An 18,112-nucleotide genomic window follows, 5' to 3' on the forward strand; every position below is an offset into this window, starting at 1 on the left:
AAACCATAGTTTGTCAGTTCTGCCAAGTAAAAATAGTGTTCTGTGAAAAAAGCTTCTGGTTCAGCTTGCAACTTCGTTGTATTAGGTGCCTTTTCTCATACTTCTTAAAGCAGCAGAAGTTGTTTTCTGCGTATTTTTCCTTTTATCACACAGTATTTAAAAAAAATACACTCAAGATTGGAGATTTAATCAGATTCATAATTTCATCAAAGATATTAAGTGGAATGGACTTTTTAAACTGTAAATGAATTGAGAACATAATGACCAATAATTCCTCTGCATTGATTTATGTGAAGGTACCAGCAGTTTTGCTCAGCCTTGTTTTTGTACCCTCTTTGCAAACTTCAATGCAGTGAAAAAAGGCAAATAATGTTTTAGTATTCATATGAAAATAGCTTTGATCTTGTGGCCCCTTGAAATGGTCTTGGAGCTCCTAAGAAGTCTGTAGACCATGCTTTAAGAATAGCTGGCTTAGCCCCTATGTTTATGGTAGCATTATTTGCAATAGCCAAGATATGGAAGCAGCCTGAATGTCCATCAAGTGATGAGTGGATAAAGAAGATGTGGCATGTATATGCACAATGGAATATTATTCAGCCACAAAAAAAGAATGGAATCTTGTCATTTGCAACAACATGGATGGAGCTAGAGAGTATAAATGTTAAGTGAAGGAAGTCCGTCAGAGAAAGACAAATAGCATTCGATTTCACTTATCTGTGGAATTGAAGAAACAAGACAAACAGGCAAAGGGAAAAAGAAAAAGACAAATCAAGAAACACTCTTAACTGTAAAGAACAAACCGAGGTTACCAGAGGGGAGGTGGGTAAATAGTAAATGGGTGATGGGGATTAAGGAGTTAACCATCATAGTGAGCAGAGTGATGTATGGAATTGTTGAATCACTATATTGTACACCAGAAACTAACACTGTATGGAATTAAAACAAAACCCCCCCAAAAAAACTTAAAAAAATAGTTGGCTTAGTTCTTTACATAAATTTCCTTTTGCTCTTAAACCAGTTAAGTCAAAGGGGATATAGAAGAAGCAGATGACTGAGGTTTTTAGTTTGGGCTACTAAATGAAAGCAACACCATTACCGGAGATAATAAAACAGGGTGAGGAGTGTGTTGGAGGAAGAGAGTGAATTTTGAGTTTCTGGGAGCTTGAGGATCCTAGAGGTAGGAATGTTGATCAGTGAAGCTCAGCAAGCGGAGCATTAGGAGGCCGCACTGTACTAGTGGTTGTTGCTAAGGAAGCGAGTTGAGAGAGAAGGGCAGAAGGGACCTTGGTGTCAAGGACATCAGGAAAAGAGCATTTCGAGAAGAATGGGGTGGTTAGCACTGCCTAATGCTTCAGAGAAGTTATATAGATTGGGGACAGAGATTTGACCATTGGATTTGATAATGAGATCACTAGTGCCCTTTGCCAGAGCAGTAGGATTAGAAGCCAGATTATGAGAGAGAGAGTGCAGAGGCAGCTATTTATACTATTCTTTTAAGAAATTTTGGGGTAAAAGAAACGAATTGGGCAATTAATTTGAGAGGTGGGCTGTACTGAGGACAGTGAAAGAAAAACTTGATGAAACAAACTGGTAATACAGATGTGATACAGTTAAGCCTTTAGCATGAACTCATGAACTATCTTTCAGAGAAGCGAGAAGCTGATAAGCACTGTATTCTCTGGCTAGAGAGATGTGCAGATCTATGACATTTTGCATAGCAACTTTTTGGGGAGTTCCTTACTAATTCTTCTCTGTTTAATTGCTAAGCATTTGATACATTTGCTTTAAATCCACCAATTTCAAGAAGTTGTAAAGTATTATTTTTTTTTAACGCAGATGATTTAACTTTAACAATCTGATTCTTTCAGAATGGAACTTCTATTTTGGCTGCTCTCAATCTGTGGTAACAAGGAACAAAAAAAGAAGGGTGGAATTCTTTCTCTGTGCAGAAATTGTCCTGTCCCTGTCCTTCTTCTGCCCCTATCCCCATATTCGAGTATCCAGAATAGTTTTATAGTGTTTTTCTTTCTGGAGGCAGAGTGAATTATAGCCTCAAGTGGTGTTTGTATTAAAAACGTGTGTTGTTTTCTAGTGTGCGTATATTTCTAACTTCCTTTTTTTCTTTCTCTTTTAGTCTGTTCTCTGGGGAGGCGGTAAGGGGCTGTGGAACTGGCCTCGGCACCGGGAGAGGCTGGACTTCCTGTCTCTCTGTGCTGAATGGCTGCGATGGCGCCCGCTCTCACTGACGCAGCAGCTGAAGCACACCATATCCGGTTCAAACTGGCTCCCCCATCCTCCACTTTGTCCCCTGGCAGTGCCGAAAATAACGGCAACGCCAACATCCTTATTGCTGCCAACGGAACCAAAAGAAAAGCCATTGCTGCAGAGGATCCCAGTTTAGACTTCCGAAATAATCCTACCAAGGAAGACTTGGGAAAGCTGCAACCATTGGTGGCATCTTATCTCTGCTCCGATGTAACATCTGTACCCTCAAAGGAGTCGTTGAAATTGCAAGGTGTCTTCAGCAAGCAGACAGTCCTTAAATCTCATCCTCTCTTATCTCAGTCCTATGAACTCCGAGCTGAGCTGTTGGGGAGACAGCCAGTTTTGGAGTTTTCCTTAGAAAATCTCAGAACCATGAATACGAGTGGTCAGACAGCTCTGCCACAAGCACCTGTAAATGGGTTGGCTAAGAAATTGACTAAAAGTTCAACACATTCTGACCATGACAATTCCAGTCCCCTCAATGGGGGAAAACGAGCTCTCACTTCATCTTCTCTTCAGGGGGGTGAAGTGGTGGCATCTGAATCTGGGGACTTGAAGGGGGGTATGACCAATTGCACTCTTCCACATAGAAGCCTTGATGTAGAACACACAACTATATTTAGCAATAATAGCACTGCAAACAAATCTTCTGTAAATTCCATGGAACAGCCGGCACTTCAAGGAAGCAGTAGGTTATCACCTGGCACAGACTCCGGTTCTAACTTGGGGGGTGTCAAGTTAGAGGATAAAAAGTCTCCCCTGTCTTCCATTCTTTTCAGTGCTTTAGATTCTGACACAAGGATAACAGCTTTACTGCGGAGGCAGGCCGATATTGAGAGCCGTGCCCGCAGGTTACAGAAGCGCTTACAGGTTGTGCAAGCCAAGCAGGTGGAGAGGCATATACAGCATCAGCTGGGTGGATTTTTAGAGAAGACTTGGAGCAAACTGCCAAACTTGGAATCCTTGAGGCCCCGGAGCCAGTTGATGCTGACTCGAAAGGCTGAAGCTGCATTGAGAAAAGCTGCCAGTGAGACCACCACTTCAGAAGGACTTAGCAATTTCCTGAAAAGCGATTCAATTTCAGAAGAATTGGAGAGATTTACAGCTAGTGGTATAGCTAACTTGAGGTGCAGTGAGCGAGCATTTGATTCAGACGTCACCGACAGTAGTTCAGGAGGAGAGTCTGATATTGAAGAGGAAGAACTGACCAGAGCTGATCCTGAGCAACGCCATGTACCCCTGTGAGTAAAACCTGTGCAAATGTCATTCTTGAGAAATGTTGGGACAAGGGAGAAAGAATTAGTGAATTCCCACCATGGGGAGAATAGGATTCTTTGTAGGTAGGTGCCTATGTTCCGTTTGTCTTTTTTCTGATTTTAGGTAGGTGGATGCATATACCTGCTATGAAAGATATTTCTGGCAGAGTGTTATGTTGCTATAGATCTTGTTTATTAAGAAAAAAACTAGAAGACCTCCTATTTGTGAAGCTACATACCTCTTTCAGAGTGACTGGTTAGATTTCTTTTGAAATTGTATGTAGGGTATTTTTGTAGGTTTCTATAACTTGACTTCAGATCCTCTTGTTTCTGGTTAAGTGGGGACAGAAGTTCAGCTGATGTAGTTAACTAAGCTGGAATTTGCTTTTATTTATTATTATTTTTTTAACATAAACTCCACCCCCCCAGCATAGGGCTTGAACTCAGGACCCAGAGATCAGGAATCACATGCTGTACTGACTGAACCAGCCAGGCACCCCGTAGTTGCTTTTAATTGAACTTTCAGCAGAGAATGTACCCAGTCTTCACTTTTAATACTTGAGATTTCCTTACCTGTTAAATACTAATAATCAGAAAATGCTTCAGAGTATTTTATTTATGGGTTGCTTCCAAATACAATCTGCTTTCACAACTTGATTTACTTCCTAAAAGAGCCCATCTTGATCACATTTGGATTTTATTTTTCTCTCAGCTAAGTTTAAATACATTGACATATTTGGGATAGGTTCTTACTGGTTTTTTTTAAATCTCTTGTTTTGAGAAAAATTCTACACAGGCTTTGGGTGGCGCTCCAAATTGGCACGGTGAATCCAGAGGTACCTTACTCATGTCCTTCCGTCCTGCATTTGGCTCCTTCCAGATAAGCAAGGGGGTATAGCATATCTCCTTAAAGATAAATCAGCCTGCCTTATATCTACTTAAAATAAGTGTTAGACTTATGAGAGAGGGAAGCATGAGATGTTGGAAAAGAGGGGCAGGAGAGTTGACTCCTTCCATTTTCTCTTTGGGCCAGGGATGTTACTAGGGTTGGATTACTAAAGTAGGCTGAAATAGATGCATATGTTGGAATAATTGAGTTTTCCTTGCCTGTGGTATAAAGGTGACCAAGATTTTCGCTGGAGACTGTTGAGATAGCCATGCTTTAAGCATAAGTAAATTTCCTTTTTTCTCGATTTTGTTTATATTATTCACATGGATAACTGTGCTGTATCTGAATATGCAATTTTGGTTTCTGTTTCAGGGGGAAAAGTCTGGATTATTTTGCTGGAATTTCTTCTTTGTAGACCTAGTTCATTACCTTTTGTTAGCTTATTGTACTCAAGTGTCCACTTCTGTATTCAGATCTAAAGTAGATCTATTTCAGTGGCTAGCTACTGCTGTAGCATAGTTATCTTTCCTTAAATGGATTAGTAATTTAAATCAGCTTGCAGATATTTGTGGCATTATCCCACTGACTTTGTTGCATAAGCCACTGCTTTAAAAAATCTTGGTTAACGTTGAATATTTTATGTTTTAAAAGTAATTTCATGAAATAAATACTTTAGTTGAAGCATTTTAAGTTTCATGTACTTTGTGTATTTGAGGGGAAAAAATCTAGAATCTGTAAGCTTATCGTTTTCAGGATACTTTGTATTGAAAACATTTTTAAGTTTTGGTAATGTTGTGGGAAACTGTTCAATTCAGTGAGATCAGAATACCTAAGAGAGAACTTTTCTTCCAGGGAATAATCTACTGATTTGAAAAGACTGTTTAGGCTTAGTCCATTCACCTACTAAATTCTGAGCATTCTTATCACGTAATGCTTTGTTGATTGGAAGGTTGTGAAGTGTAAGGATAGCTAAGGGATCATTTTAGGAAACTTTGGAATCATTTGAATCCTTTTCAAATTAAGTCAACTAAACAATGCTTTAAAAAGTTGAATTTCCATGTACCAGATCATATTAAAGTAAGGAAAATTGGAGCACTAAAAGTACTATGGAGTAAATAAACTTTTTGCTCTTTATGATATAATTGAATTTAAATTAAAACGACCAATAAAGCATAAGTACTTTAAAGTTCTTGTTGAGCCAGGTCACCAGATTGACTCCTAAGGCTGCTATTTAGCCAGGTGTTGACCTTCTGAGTACTTTACAGCTTTTCAGCAATTGGCCACTGAGAATGGAGGCATTACTTTGATTAAAAAAGAAAAACGGGGATGGGGAAATAGTTGTTTGGACACGGAGAATCCTTTTGTATGAGTGTGTGATTTAATAGTTCTTCCCAGATCTCTTCACCACATTTATAATTTGTAATTCTTGAGTCCTACAGTAAGAAGTTAGTTAACTCTGCAGGAGATTGACCCATCTGGTGAATTTCAACTGTTTTTCCCCTTCTAGTAGCTTAATATTTCACTCCTTTGCTGAAATACTCCTGCCAGAGACAGCTAGATTTAGTCTAGGCAGCCATGATGAAAATATTTAGCACATGAGGTTGTTGAAATGAATTGTTTTTAAATGATGGTGCTTAAGTTGCAAGTGGATGGTTCTGTGAAAATGACCAGCCTTCACCAAGAATTTGTGTTTTTTCTTCTTTCCTACCTCCAAAAGGAAAAACAGTGATCCATTGTAAGTCATAGGCACATGCTAGCAGTAGTAGAATGATTGATTTTTATGTTGAGTTTTTGGCAAATCGTATGTTTATCATTGTATTATACTTTATAATTAGTAAACTATATTGCCAGATGAGGTATTTTAGAGAAGTTTTTTCCTCTTTATTGATTAACCTTTTGGTTAACTGATTTTATTTAGTTTAAAACTGGTATTATACCTTTTTAAGTTCTTTTTGGAAAATCATCCTGAAATGTTTCCTATGTCTTCCTGTCTTGGTATATGTAACTACTTTGAAATTCTGCACTACACTGGGTTTGACCTTTATCGTTGTTTAGTAACATCACTGTGGAAGGAGGAGGAATTTAAATATTATCTTCTTGATGGAGGAACCAGCAAGGAAGGCACATGTTTCAGTAAACACCTTAATTTTTAATTCTTAACTTTAGAAGTAGAAATAAAAGCATCTAGTTATCTCCTGTGGATGTAATACAGTTACTGAGTGGGCATGTGTGTTTGTGTGCACGTTTTTTCCACTTTAGTTTTTCTTTATGTTCCACCTTCTCTTTAAGAGTTTTGTTCTGCTGTTTTGTTATGAACTCCTGGACCAGTAAATTTTGCTAAATTTGGTTTTTATTTTCTTGGCCCTTGTACTTAGAAACTTCTATAGTAAATGCTTGCTGTTAGGAAAACACCTTTTTTTCCCCCCCAGATATTCTCTTAAATGCTTTCTTAGGTCAGTAGTGTTCTGGGTACCTGGACATTAATTATGTAAACCTTTCTTTCCTAAAAAAAAATATTTTTTTCTTTCTGAACTGTTACTATAGGCTTATCTTGAGGATCATTATAAAAATCCCATAAAACATTTAATTAGGACTACTGAAATATTTGTTGTTTTACATATATCGCATATATCTTTATATTACACAGTGCCTTCTTTTTTAAAAAAAAAATTTTTTTTTTTTCAACGTTTATTTATTTTTGGGACAGAGAGAGACAGAGCATGAACGGGGGAGGGGCAGAGAGAGAGGGAGACACAGAATCGGAAACAGGCTCCAGGCTCTGAGCCATCAGCCCAGAGCCCGACGCGGGGCTCGAACTCACGGACCGCGAGATCGTGACCTGGCTGAAGTCGGATGCTTAACCAACTGCGCCACCCAGGCGCCCCCACAGTGCCTTCTTTATAAGAACCTCAGGGAGAAAGATAACACAACCAAGACTTAAGTGTATTTTTTCCTAAGCTTTTACATCTGTTTCTGTTACTTGGATGCTATAATTTGTGTTGTTCGCTTGGTTTCTGTTTTCCTATTGGCTTTTCGAAGTTTAGAGCCAGGCTCGTAGGTCTTTTACCTTTTTTCAAGCCTCATTCTTGGCTTCATTTTGTTCTTCTTGTTCTTGTTTTATTTTCATGCTTTTATTTCTGGTTTAATTTACGCTAACCTATGTTTTATTTGATAGCCTCCTGAGGTCTGTTTCCGATCAAGCTTGGGTAAAAAATAAACTAGATCTCAGTTTAGTGATATTAAAGAAGTTGTTTGAATTTTAGGTTATCTTGATTGCAGTGACTTTATTTCTGGGGAATTTCATTCTCTTGGAATCGTTAACAAACCGTGAGATAATGGCCTGAGCTGAAGTTGGAGGCTCAGCTACTGAGCCACCAGGTGTCCCTAGCTTCGATTCTTTTAATGCCTCTGTGTGTGTGTGTGTGTGTGTGTGTGTGTGTGTGTGTGTGTCTGTCTGTGTGTGTGTGTGTTAAATAGTCCATTAAAGTGATTACTGAATTTGTTATTGTGTGGGATGCATATGTGGGAATAATTCCATTGTGTATAATGAATTACTAGTGTGTTTGTAGGTTTTGCTTTTTAGATACTCTAGCCAGGATGCTTTGTGTTGTAGTTTCCTATTTGAATTTATTAAGCACACACGAGTGATGTTGCTAACAGTGGTAGTCAACATAAATTGTCCTTATTTTCCTATTCTTTATGCTTTCACAGAATGATGGAGTGAGAGTAGTATTAGCCAGAACTAAGTCTTATCTAACCCTTCTCTGCTACAAACTAGCCATAGTGCTAACCATCTAGCTACTTTTATAATAAAAATGAAGGAATTGACTAGATAATTTCTGAGACTCAAACTATTTTGAATTCTGACCACTCCATCTTTAAATAACATGGATGGATGGAGCTGTTCTCAGCACTGTTTGTTTCTGTTTTTGCATTTGGGGAAACTGAAGCAAAAGTCCCTCCCTATAAGTCACTGGTGTAACGAAACAAAACAGCCTTCTTGATTTGTGACTTAGAGCTTTGATTCTTTGTTTTTAAATGTTTGAGAGAGAGTACAAGTGGGAGAAGGGCAGAGAGGAAGAGGGGAACAGAGGATCCTAAGTGGGCTCTGTGCTGACAGCAGTGAGCCTGATGTGGGGCTCAAACTCATGAACCGTGAAATAATGACCTGAGCTTCAACCTACTGAGCCACCCAGGTGCTCCTAGCTTTGATTCTTTTAATGCCTTAGTGTGTGGGTGTGTGGGTGTGTGTGTGTGTTTAAATAGCTTTATTAAAGTGATTACTGAAATCGTTATTCTGTGGTATACATGTGTGGGAATAATTCCATTTTGTTTTTATAGAAGTTACTTCAGAGAGGAGTAAACTTTAATTTGTGGAACATCTTTGATGGTTGATTTAATGCCCCTTGTTTTTCTGCTGGGCTTCATATGACATCCAGTGACAGAAATAGGAGCTTCTGTGTTTTCCCCCTACCCCCCCCCCCCTTAAGTATGTAGATAGAATTTATTCTTGGTGTTTCTCGTGTGATTCTGAAGGAGAGAAGTTAGGCAACGAGGAATTTAGGGATTACCCATTTGCTGCAGGTCTGGTTGCTGCAAATGTTTTCTGTTGCCTTGTGACTGGTGTTTTCATTCTCTAAAATTGAGTGAAAGTACTCTTCACCATCATGCTAAAGTGGTCATGTAATAAGTACTAACTGAGTAAATGTTTAAGATGCAAGAGATGAGGTAGGTGAATAAACTTCCTCAAGAAGTTTACAGTTTAGATTTGGAGACATGGTGTAAAGCAAAGGTGAGTACTTAGAACAATGCCTGGCACCCAGTAATATAAGGCAAATGTTTGATGACATAGTGAAATAGGAAGAGGTCACAGCTGGTTGATGGAACTAGAAAGAAAGGATATTAGAATGAGCTTTGAAAGGTGGCTAGAATTTTGGTAGGAAGTTTTGTTTTGGTTGTGGTCTACCGAAGTAGGTCATTACAGGTAGAAGGCATAACATATAGAGGACAAAGGCTAAAAGGCATTGGGCTTTGTTGGCTAGACTGAGAATATTTTAGAGACCTAGCAATATAGGTAAGAGTGATAAATGTATAAAAAGGAAGGAGAAAATTGCGGAGATGATGCAGAAGTAGAGGTAGTGGGACTTAACAGTGAATGTTTGGGGGCAGTGAAAGAGGGATCATCATAGATGGAGTTTCAGGCTGTGGGTGACTGGAAGAATACATTTTGCAAAATAACCCTAATAGCTCATGAAGGTCCAGGTTCTTCACTAGTGTCTTAAAAATGAACATTTCTGTATTCCTTTGCATGTTCCAGCAAGCGTTAAAAATCAGGAAATGAGCTTCCAAGTAATCCTGGGTATACAGAGAGTGAAGAGTTGACTTGTACCTCAGAGCCTTACATTGGAGACTTTGGAATTGATGAACTCATTTATCAGATGTATTGAATGCCTACTATGTGCTGAGGGTGCTAGGTGGTAGGGATATATAGTAGTGAGTAAGACACAGTCCCTGCTCTGCCCTGCCCTCATGGACAGTATAGGTTAGAAAGAGAAAATAATTGTTTAAGTAAATCACATAGTTAATGATACATTTGCAGTGGTTATGTGTGCTACAGAAACCAAGTTCAGAGTGCTATGGGGGTGCATATCAGGAACATCTAATGAAGATGGGTGGGGATATTATAGCAAGTATACTGATGAAGTAATAAGTAAGCTGAGACCTGAATGATGAAAATTAATTGGTGGTAAAGAAGGGGAGTGCTACAGACTGAAGAGTCAGCATATGCTAAGGCCTGGGAATGGGAGATGCTTGATACTTTCAAAAACCGAGCACTGTGTAAGAAGAGTGATGAGAAATGAGGCCAGAGAGGTAAGCTAGAGGCCAGGTCATACAGGTGGTTTTGTTGGTTATCTCACTTTTATTTATTTATTTAAAAAAAAATTTTTTTTTTACATTTATTTATTTTTGAGAGACAGAGACAGAGCACAAGTTGAGGAGGGGCAGAGAGAGAATGAGACACAGACTCCGAAGCAGGCTTCAGGCTCTGAGCTGTCAGCACCGAGCTCAACGTGGGGCTCGAACTCACAAAGTGTGAGACCATGACCTGAGCTGAAGTCAGACGCTTAACTGACTGAGCCACCCAGGCACCCCGGTTATCTCACTTTTAAAATCATTTTTTTAAGTTTATTTTTTTATTTTGAGAGAGAGAGAGAGCATGCACACGCAAGCAGGGGAGGGGCAGTCAGAGAGGGAGAGAATCCCAAGCAGGCTCTGCTCTGTCAGCACAGAGCCCAGCGCATGGCTTGAACTCGTAAACCATGAGATCATGACCTGAACTGAAACCAAGAGTCAAAACGCTTAACCAAAAATGTTATTGTGATGTCTAAACATCATTGGATTTTTTTTAAAGACCCCTCTTAATTGTGTGAAGAGTGAAGTACGTGTAGACTTTGGGGGACCAGTTAGGTGTTTGTGGTAAACCAGGTAAAAGAATGGTAGACTCAGCCTTTGTCAGGAAGAAGTGAATTGGATACTGGAGGTAGGGTGACTAGGATTTGTGATTGATTGGATGTGATGAGTGGATGTTGAGAGAGAAGGAAGAGGTATTATGAATGATTACTAGATTTTTGGCAGGAGTAACTGGATTGGATGACTATGTTGAGATGGAGAAGGAACCGTTGGAGGGCCTTATTCAATGCGGTGGGCACTAGCTAATTTTCATTTCAACACTTTTTGGCTGTTGGGTATGTCCAGAGGTTTCATGGTCATTTGCAGAGCACCCTGTTAGGTTCCATGTTCATGTTAAATTATTTTACTAGAAAAGAGAAAGCTTGGGGCCACATTTTATATCAAATGAATAGTAACCGAAATAGTTTCTCTACTGTCTGTCTAAGCAAAGACCAAAATGGACCAGATTATTTTGCAAGTTAGAAATTTATACCTCAGGTCATGTCCTTTTATGTCTGTCAGTTCATTCTCCTTTTCCTGTTTCCCGTATGTATCTGGGAAAATTATGGTCATATATTCAATGTAAAGAGAACATTGAGTTTCTCAAAATTTTAACTAAAGGGTGCAGTATATAACATATATCAAGTGACTGTGCTTCTGATTCCCATTAATGCTTTGTGGTCACTTTAGCCTGTTTGATTTTATATTTGTTTAATTATAAAGAAGGGTTTTGCATCACAATAGTAAACAAAGTCGCTTTGAAAACAATTTCAGTCTGATAAAAGTGTCTGGAGAGTCTCTTCCTCAAACAGAATATACTGAAAAGTTGTTGATAAAATATGAATGTTGTGGGTTGCTCTGGTAGCCTATTTAGTAGTATTGTAACAACTGTATAGATTATATTCAGAACTCTCAGGTAAGAGGATTTGTGGAGAAAAGGTTGGGGGGGGGGGTGAGGATTTGAGGAGTGACAACTAGGAAGGAGGAGTTTATTCAATTTTAAATCATTTTCTTTTAAGTTGTTTTACCATTGTCTAATAGAGGACATGAGCCAGGGGATTGAATGATAGTGTATACATGTAGTGACTATTTTTTTGGTCACCCTTTAATCCTTTTCTTCCTGTTTGTTCTTCTGGCACTTGAGAGACGCATCCTGTGAATATAGAAACTGGGGGAGACAGAGCTTAAGACTATTGGGACTAAATTAATCTGAAACCTGGGAGATCACAGAGCCCCAGGAGAAAGTGATTTGGTTGAATTAGAGAACAGCATTTTTAACCTACCTTGCTAATCGTACAACAGAGTTGAAACATGTTAGGAAAAAAAATAATAGCCTACCTTGGTTGAATATTTTGAGGTGTAGACAGTGTTAAAAGTGCTTTATACTCATTAACTTATTTAGTCCTCATGGTACAATGAGGTATAGGTATTGTCTTAGTTTTACAGACTCAGAGTGAGGAATGAAAAGTTTAAGTAACTTGCTTAATATCTTAAAGCTAAGAAGAAATCAAGGTATTGATCTAGGCTGTTTACCCACAGCATGGGTAAACAGTTTATGGGACATAAACATTAAGCTGTATTAGTGGAAACAATCATGATTAATTGCCCTTTAGACTTGGTCACTGAAAAGAAATTTACCAAATGTAAAATAAGGCATTTTACCCACAGCATGGGTAAACAGTTTATGGGACATAAACACTAAGCTGTGTTAGTGGAAACAATCAAATTGCCCTTTAGACTTGGTCAATGAAAAGAAATTTATCAAATGTAAAATATGGCATTTAACTTTACATTCAAGAGACTTTCTAGTAATATTAAGTAATTTGGTAATAAATTTTGAGGAAAGGTAAATGGTCTGTCTGTATCTTAACCAGATACACCCTTTAGCCTGCAATAATCTGTTCTTTATTTCTTTTATTGGAATAGAAGTTGTATGGGTTGGGGAGGGGCATTGTTCTAGGGCAGAGATAACATCTGGGAATTGGCTGGAGTGACTTTTTAATTTATTTTAACATTTGTTTTTGAGAGACAGAGACATAGCATGAGTGGGGGAGGGGCAGAGAGAGAGGGAGAGACAATCCGAAGCAGGCTCCAGGCCCTGAGCTGTCAGCACAGAGCCCGATGTGGGGCTCGAACTCACTGACCAACTGTGAGATCATGACCTAAGCTGAAGTCAGACGCTTAACCAACTGAGCCACCAAGGCGCCCTTGGAGTGACTTTAAAAAAAAGAAATGGAAATGAGAATTGGTGTGTATTGATCACACTTTCTATATGCTAGGTGGTTTACATTTGGTATCCTGTTTAGTATTTAAGACCTCCAGATGATGAAGGTGATCTTCCCATTTTACGGTTGAGGCCTAAGATAATAGACATGATAAATAATTTACTTGAGTGAAGATAAAAGCTAGTTCCTTGTACCTGCTCTTTCTACTAATATTTTTCTTCTAAACTGATTGGGAAGGAGCAGAAAGAAGATTTTGTTTTGAGAAATGGAGCAAGCTGAAGTCATATAGCTCTTTAGATGCCTCTCCTGACTGTCCAGTACAGTGATGGGCATGGCACTGACCATGAGGGATAATGGGAAGGGTAAGTTGTTTTCCCCTACTGTAATAAATAATCCAGAGAAGTGACCTAGTTCATAATTTTTCCCATCAAATGGATAACATAAATATCTTTGACATTCTAAGGGGATGATTTGTATTTCAACTGAATTTATATTTCAACTTATATGGAAAAACCTTATTTCCCCAGTTGCTGGAAAAAGAAATCTTTTAAAATATGAAAAGTATTTTATGTTCTTTTTCCTTTAGTCTTGCATTGTGCTTAAGGCTGTTAAATGAATTTTAAGCATGTACTTAGTGTTTATTGAAGTATTTTCCTCAAAAGTTCTTTTTCTGGTAAGTCTGGTTATTATAGGAAGTTGAAAGGCATAAAATTGCAGTTAAATAGCCTGATTGGTTTTCCACGCGCTTCTATGAGTTTTTGTTGTTTCCACGTCTGAGTATGGAGTTTATGATTAACATTCAATATCTTATGTTTATTGATTTGATAATCACCAGAAAACCTGAAGGGTGAACTGGAGGTTATTATTTTTCTTGGCATTTGTGAGATTAATACCAGAGAGGGAGCAATATAATAAAAAGAATTCCAGACTACCGTTGAGAATTGTTAATTTTAATTTTGTCTTTTAATCTTCCTAGGTGCCTCACTTATAAAGTCTAAAATATACTTTTTGAAAAATGTCACTTGTGGTTTTGTAATGATGAGACCCAGACTGGGATGGGAAAGACTTTTGTCACTGTTAGGCACACCGTACGACTTGTTGAGGTATGCCGAATGGCCAGGTGATCTCCACGGAGCTCATACTGCCTGTATTTCCGTAGGGAGTCTGCGCACTGGGTCCCATCAGGGAATTGGTGGCAGGGCTGCAGCAGTCCTCTCACTTGTTTCTCTCATGAGGCAACCTGGTGCCAGTGTGTTTGCCTGTAGTAACTGTCATGTTTTTGTTTTTTTTTCCTTTCTTCTTAAGTGTTCCACTTAAGGCACTGAAGAAACCTGAAAATAAAGTATGGACCCTGAGGATGGGGTATAGTGAGAGAGTGAAGACAGAGGTCTTTAACGGAAGGGTATCCTTTTCGCTGAATAAAGCTATTAGAGTGTTCTGCTTTGGAAATAAATATCCCTAATGAAAAACAATCCTCTGTCTCTCCCCTCCCCCAAAGTAAGCAAAACAATATAACTTTTTCATTTTTGGTTCTTCTTCGAGCAAAACAACAAAAGTTTTCTTTTATTCCCGTTTCTTTCCCAGAAATAATTGATTGGAAACCATTACAGATTGTAGAGTTCATCTATATAGAATAAGAGACCAGTTGCCCTTTGACCCTGTCAAATAACAAAGGCAGAATTTTAGTTATTGCTTTTTAGGTGCATAAAGTTAACATTAATTCACTTTTCCATTGATTCATTTAGTTGCTTTTCATAGAATTTCACTCTGAGGATGAAAAGATCTGGGTTTTTTCTTAAAAAATTTTTCTTCACATCTTAAGAGTTTTCAGCTGAGTGGCTGTAACCACTGTTTCTAGATTTCCAACTGGGTGAAAATGTTTTTCTTTTTAAATTGGCACTTCCCCAGCAGATTCTTTCAACCAAGTATTCTTTGGGCGCACCCTGTGCATAGTGAATTTTGTAAGATCTTTATTCACAAGGCTGGAAGACAGGCCAGTCTTCTCTTTGTAAGATGAAAACAGAGTGAGAGTTGCTTAAGACTCATTTTGCTTCTACCCAGCTGTATTTGAAATTGATCTCTTATGTGAATACATTCAAGCATTCACAGAAGAACGTTGACTTGGAAGTTTAAGTGGAAAGGCTAATTTTACATTTGCAGGAAGTTTTCTTGGTGCGATAATTTTCCTCCCAGTTGAGAATTCTCTTAATTTGTTCTTAATGATAACTTGATAGTAACTGGGTCTCAGACTTGAAAAATATGAGGTGACTTTGATATTTGCAAGTGTACATTCAAGACATTGATGTGATCTATATCTATATTTATGTATATGTGCGCGCGCGCGCGCGCGCGCACACACACACACACACACACACACACACACACACACACACACAGAGAGTTGATCCTTGAACAGCATGGGGGTTAGGGATGCCAACCACCTATGTAGTCAAAAACCCACATATAGCTTTTGACTCCCCCAAGGCTTAACTACTAATAGCCTACTGTTGACTGGAAACCTTACCAGTAGTATAGTCAGTTAACACATATTTTGCATGTAATATGTATTAGATAAATAAGCTGATATAGTAATAATAATAATTAGTAGTTTAATAAGCTAATAAAGTAAGCTAGAGAAAAGAAAATGTTATGGGAAATAAGAGAAAGTATGTTTATACTAATGTACTGTATTTATTGAAAAAAAATCTGTATAAGTGGATCTGCAGACTTCAAACCCATGTTGTTTAAGGCTCAACTGTTCTTGGTTTTACATTTTATTAGGTGCAAGAGGTTATTATTTCCATTAATGTTCAAAGCAGTGTTAGATTATTTACATTTCCATGGTTTATTCTAAATAGTGTAATGGTATTACTAGATGAGACAAATTAATTTCATCCATAAACATTAAGATTGGCTGACAAACTTATGGAAGGGTAAGATATACAGTATTGCTCTTGGGTGTTTCCCAGCAGGCTAGCCTTCAAAGAGCTACATCTTCTATTCCTTTAACACATAATCCTTCATCAGTTATAGGAGTAGCTATAGTTGATAATAGAAACCAAGATGTGTCATCATTGAGGATAGTCAAAAGTGTCCCTGTGACAATTCCAGAAAAGGAGATCTGGAATTCTCTGAGCAAAGAATAATAAATATAAAAATTTTCAAGGTAACTCAGTTATTTGGAGACTAGCCTTTCCGGATCATCTATCATCAAGATTAACCTGGCCCCTAAAGGGCAAGAGAAACACTTCTCTGATAGTAAAATAAGGAATGATGAAAACACTTAAGAATTGAGAACTTGGTTCCTGCCTTCAAGGAATAATTTATGTGACTTGATTTTTTTTTTTTCTCCCACATTCAAGTAGAAAAGGAAGCATTAGAATTAGGCAGTGAATGCCTTAATTGTAATTAGATAACATGGTACAGCACCAAATGCTGAGATGAGACTTGGAGGAAGGAGTGATTACTGTGGGCTAAGGGGATCAGAAAACCTGAGAAGAGTGGAACTTTAGTTTGAATAGGGATGACACTTAGGTTTCCAAGAGAAAATGGGATGTTCCAGGTCCAAGGATGAGGGACCTCAGATGAAGAGGTTGTGTTGGATAACAGGGAAGAGAGCTATCCGCTAGACATAAAAGTTTCAAGAAAGTAGAAGATGAAATTGGAGTATTAAGCTTTGGTCAAAGGCTGGTGCATTTGAATTTTATCCTAAGAATAGTGCAGAATTATTAACATGGAATGGCATGGTTGGAGTGCACATAAAAGAATCTTTGCTAGTGATGTGGGGTGGATGGATTGGATATGTAGGATAGTTTGGAGCCAGGGTAAGAAAGGCAAGTAGCCCAGCTGTGAATAAAAAGTCTTTTGGGGGAAAAAAAAAAAGTCTTTTGAACCAGAGCGATGGACACAGAATGGAAGGATAGGTACAGATGCATGACTGATAAAATACAGAGCTTACTGTGGGAATAGGCACAAATTTGTCATTTACAGATGAGAAACCTAAGGACAGAGAGATCAGGTGATGGTGCTAAAGATTATTAGGTTAAGAGTCAAGGTTGTAATATAGTTCTTGACTCCAAATCTAACATATTTCATTAATTGCACACTTGAGTAAACTTGGTGACATGACTGGATTTTCATGCTAGAAAATTGGCAAAATACTGATGGAACTGGGAGAGGCAAGAAAAGATGTATGTCAGTGTTTGGGAAGGGAAAGAAATGTAATGAAATTATCTGGAGTGTAAGGCCTTTTGTTGGAGAAAAGGAGCGACTACATGTAACTTTTATGTTTAGCTTTTAAAATTGGATTTCTTTTTAATTGAGATGGAAGTGACATATAATGATTCACTATATATATATATATATATTTTTTTTTTTTTTTTAAGGCTGCCCTTTCAAATTTTCTTTGCTTATTTTTAAAGTTTATTTATTTTGAGAAACAGACTCAGAGAGCATGAGAGGAGAGAGGGAATCCCAAGCAGGCTCCGTACTGTCAGTGCAGAGCCCCATGTGTGGCTCAAACTCCCGAACTGTGAGATCATAACCTGAGCCAAAATCAAGAGTTTGATGCTTAACCAGCTGAGCCACTCAGGCACCCCACTTTTTGCATATTTTGCAAAATGATCACCATAGTAAGTCTAGTTAACATCAATCACCATAAATTGTTACAGAATTTTTTTTTTTACTTGTGATGAGAACTTTTAAGATTTAGTCTCTTAGCAACTTTTAAATGTGCAATACAGTGTTATTATCTATACTTGCCATGCTGTACATGCATCCCCATGATTTATTTTTATAACTGGAGGTTTTTTACCTTTGACTCTCTTCACCCATTTTGCCCACCCCCAACCCTCTGCCCCTGGCAACCACCAGTCTGTTCTCTGTAACTATGTTTTGTGTATGGTTTGAAGTAACATTTTAATCCCCCTACCCCCTTCACAGATGACCAGTTGTCCCTAAATATACTATTTGCCATAGCTTTAAATACTGATAGAGTAACTGCACTCTTCTATTTAAAAATATATATA

The 18,112-nt window shown here is 38.1% G+C and overlaps 1 protein-coding gene across 3 annotated transcripts in view; it reads left to right on the forward strand.

Annotated features, from left to right (window-relative positions):
* Positions 1-2,137: 2,137 nt before the first annotated feature.
* KANSL1 (KAT8 regulatory NSL complex subunit 1) overlaps positions 2,138-18,112 on the forward strand; it is a 134,880-nt gene continuing 118,905 nt past the window's right edge. For all 3 annotated transcript variants that reach the window (XM_045489296.1, XM_045489298.1, XM_045489297.1), the window contains exon 1: positions 2,138-3,506. In XM_045489296.1, the coding sequence (XP_045345252.1) occupies positions 2,218-3,506 (1,289 nt within the window). In that variant the 5' untranslated portion in view covers positions 2,138-2,217. The remainder of the gene's footprint in view (positions 3,507-18,112) is intronic.

The sequence above is a fragment of the Leopardus geoffroyi genome, chromosome E1 (assembly GCF_018350155.1).
Source record: "Leopardus geoffroyi isolate Oge1 chromosome E1, O.geoffroyi_Oge1_pat1.0, whole genome shotgun sequence".
NCBI classification, from domain to species: domain Eukaryota; kingdom Metazoa; phylum Chordata; class Mammalia; order Carnivora; family Felidae; genus Leopardus; species Leopardus geoffroyi.